Consider the following 3571-nt stretch of genomic DNA (forward strand, 5'->3'; position numbering starts at 1 on the left):
TGACTGCTCTTCAGACTCGAGAGGGAGGGGGAGAGGAGTGGGGGGAGGGTGGGAGGAGTGGGAGGTTGGGAGGAGGTGGAAATTTTTTTTCTCAATAAAAAAAAACAACAAAAAAAAACACTTCTTGGGTTGAATTACATAAGGCCTGGTGAGTTTTGGGAATAGTCCCTATACAAAGCCACTTCCCAGAGACCTCTGACAAGGTCAACCTGTGTTGAGGGATGGAAGTGCAGCTAAGGGGTGCAGAGGTCTGATTGGAGTAGTTACCCAGAACAGCCACTCCTTCGTAGTAAGAGGGCCCTGATACCAGGCACAACCAACAATCTTGAATTTTGCCAGGATCTGTGAGATTGAGAGCCAAGTAGGCTCCCTGCACTAAGTAGTCTATCTCCTATTCCAGGGTGATGGGAAGGCAAGGTGGTAATAGGAGTCCTGCTGGTGCTGGTATCAGTTGAGGGGGCCAGGGAGGTGTGGGTCGCTGCTGGGGGCAGTTGAGGCTTGGGAGACAGCTAAGAGGGTGACCTTTGGTCTATTAAGACCGGGTTGGGCCCTATAGAATGGGTTGTTGTTTCCATTTTAAGTTTAATGTTGAAAGTGACTTCCCTGGGATATACCATCTGAGACCCCAAGTATATCCCGTTTGCCATCTAGTGGCCTGCTGTCTCGACCTCGTAAATGTGATCCTGAGGGGTAATGACAGAGGTTTCTCCCAAGTGGCATATTCCTCAGTTCCTTTCTTGTAATAACAGGTGTGTCCATCAGGTTCAGGTCGAGTATAATTTTTTTGACTGTAATCAGATCCCAGGAAGAGGAGGGTTGCCAATAGGCATCTCCAGTAGTCTTGCAGCCCCATTCATAGCAAAAGTATTCCTCATATTCCCCACATCGATGTGCTGTGGCCTGTTTCTGTTATCTCGGGGGCAAACATAGAAATCCGATTGAGCTAGCCTGCATCTAGCGGTGGGGCTGCTGTATCCATGGGCAGTATCCATGGGGTCTGGTTCCCATGTATTGCTCTAAGTCATGGGGGTCCTTAGTTGGGATATTTCAATTATCCAGTCCAGCTGCCAGTTGGCAAAAATCAGGGGTGAGGGTAGGCCACCAAGTGTTAAGCACATGGTTGCCCTGAGTTTCCCAAACAATCTCCCCGCTCTGGGTCTGGATTTGCCAGGTTAAGGAATACACCTGGTGTGAGCTTTTCCCTTGGGTTCCTATTCCCAGCCTCAGCAGGGCCCATATAAGTCAAGGGGCCCCATGCGTAAGTCTTATCTTTAAAGGATTTTGGGTGCACTGGACTCTCCATGCTGGGGTCGCAATTGGCTCCACCTCCCCCGTGGTGTGGGCGGCCTTAACGTGGGAGGCATGGATCCAGGCTGCGATGCCGTCAACTTTTAGTGCCGTTGGGGTAGTCAGGAGGACAGAATAAGGGCCTTTCCACCTAGGTTCCAAGTTCTTAGTCTGGTGTCTGCGGACCCATACAGTGTCTCCTATCTGGAAAGGATGCAGTACCATAGGCTGGTTCAGTTGGTCTCTGTAGGCTGCAGCAAGTGGTTTCCAGACCTCTCTTTGCACAATCTGCAATGCCTGCAAATGAGCTTCCAGAGAAGGGCTGTTAGCAAAATCAGCAATATTTGAGTCAAAGAAGTTTATGAATGGGGGTGGGACCTCATACAGTATTTCAAAAGGAGTCAGTCCATGGGGGCCCGGAGTCTTGCAGGCCCTATATAAGGCTAGGGGCAAGAGGAGTACCCAGTCTCTAGAGCCAGTTGCAAACGTTAATTTAGATAAAGTCTCCTTAATTGTTTTATTCATGCGTTCTACCTGTCCTGAACTTTGGAGTCTATATGCACAATGTAATTTCGATTCAATCCCCAAAAGCTTGGCCACCAACTGACTTACCTGGGAGACGAAGGCGGGCCCATTATCAGTACCCAAGACCTGGGGCATCCCATACCTGGGAAAGATTTCTTCCAGGAGTTTCTTGGTCACCATTTTTGCAGTTTCATATTTGGTAGGGAAGGCTTCTGTCCATCCTGAAAATGTGTCTACGAAAAACCAAGAGGTACTTATATCCATAGAGACCGGGCTTAGTTTCTGTAAAGTCAATCTCCCAGTGTACACCAGGACGATGTCCCCTTGCCCGGACCCCTACCCCAAGCTTAGTCTTGCCTGCATTTACTTGAGCACAGGCTTTACATTCATCAGTTACCTTTCGTAGGGCCCCATCTCTGTTTAGGAGGTAGGGGCCAGTTTCCTGTCATTCCAGTAAGGTTTTTATCTTCTTTGGTCCTAAATGGGTCAACTTATGCAGGTATTTTATCAGCTCATAGGTATAGCTCATTGGCATAACAGTCTTTCCCTTGAAGACCCAATGTTGTTCTTTGGGGTCATAGGTGGCCCCATTTTCTTTTAGGAGGTCGGTGTCCTCTTGACTATAAGGCAATGGACATTGGGACGGCCTTGTATTTCCTGAATTGGTCAGAGGGAAGGCTTGGGAGGTGCTGATTGTTTTTAGGGCAGCCTCCTTGGCAGCAGCATCCGCCAATCGATTTTCTTTCTTTTTTTTTTTTCCTCCCTGCTGTGGCCCTTTTGGTGGCCAGGACAATGTATAATACTCAGTTTTGGGGGCAGAAATAGGGCTTTGAGTAGTGTTAAGGTTTTAGTCTTATTTTTAATTTCTTTTTCTTCTGAGGTCCGCAGCCCTTGCCTTCAGTAAATTTCCCCATGTATATGGGCAGTGGCAAAGATGTATTGAATGTCCGTATAGACATTAAGTTTCTTACCTTCTGCCATCTGGAGTGCCTGGTTCAATGCGATGAGTTCTGCTCTTTGGGCTGAGGTGCCCGCTGGTAGGGCTTCAGCCCAAATTACCTCTGTTTCCATGGTTACTGCTGCCCCCGCTCTCCGCTCCCCGTTTTCCAGGAAGCTGCTACCATGGGTGTACCAGGTGTAGTCAGCATCCTGAAGAGGGTGATCCGTCAGGTCCTGTCTGGTCCCTTGCATTTCTGCAAGGATCTGGAGGCAATCATGCTGCTCTGCCTCTCCTGGCAAGGGGAGCAAGGTTGCGGGGTTGAGAGCAACCACAGGTCCAAATTGCACCTGGTCCACATCCAGGAGTACGGCTTGATAATGAGTCATGCGGGCATTGGAAAGCCAGCGGTCTGGAGGCTGTTTGACCAAGGCCTCCACTGCATGGGGTGCCAGGATGGTCAATGGCTGGCCCAGAGTCAATTTACCTGCGTCCTTGGTAAGGACTGCAATAGCTGCTACCATCCGTAGACAGGGCGGCCATCCGGATGCGACTGGGTCAAATTTCTTGGACAGATAGGCCCAGTCTCTGGGTCAGGACCCCCTTGGCATAGCCCTTCTTTTTATCTATAAACAGTTTCAAGGACTTGGTGTAGGCGTAAGTCACAAACAATGCCACAGCAGTTTGGAATTATGATTAATAGGGTATTATTTATTTAAAGGGGAAAAAACTTAGAGATCACCGTCAGCCCTCTGTACAACCAGGAAGGGAGTCTAGTCGCCAGCCGAGCAGGAAGTGAAGAGAGCGAGAGAAGGAAGTGGC

General features: G+C 49.1%; 1 protein-coding gene across 1 annotated transcript in view; it reads right to left on the reverse strand.

Moving 5' to 3' along the window:
• Nucleotides 1-1242: 1242 nt before the first annotated feature.
• Nucleotides 1243-3571, reverse strand: part of LOC106143758 — a 5412-nt gene continuing 3083 nt past the window's right edge. The window contains 4 exon segments of the mRNA XM_013346091.1: nt 1243-2052; nt 2054-2228; nt 2522-3328; nt 3330-3394. Coding sequence (XP_013201545.1) covers nt 1243-2052; nt 2054-2228; nt 2522-3328; nt 3330-3394 — 1857 coding nt within the window.

This window comes from Microtus ochrogaster, chromosome 5 (assembly GCF_000317375.1).
Source record: "Microtus ochrogaster isolate Prairie Vole_2 chromosome 5, MicOch1.0, whole genome shotgun sequence".
In the NCBI taxonomy this organism is placed as follows: Eukaryota; Metazoa; Chordata; class Mammalia; order Rodentia; family Cricetidae; genus Microtus; species Microtus ochrogaster.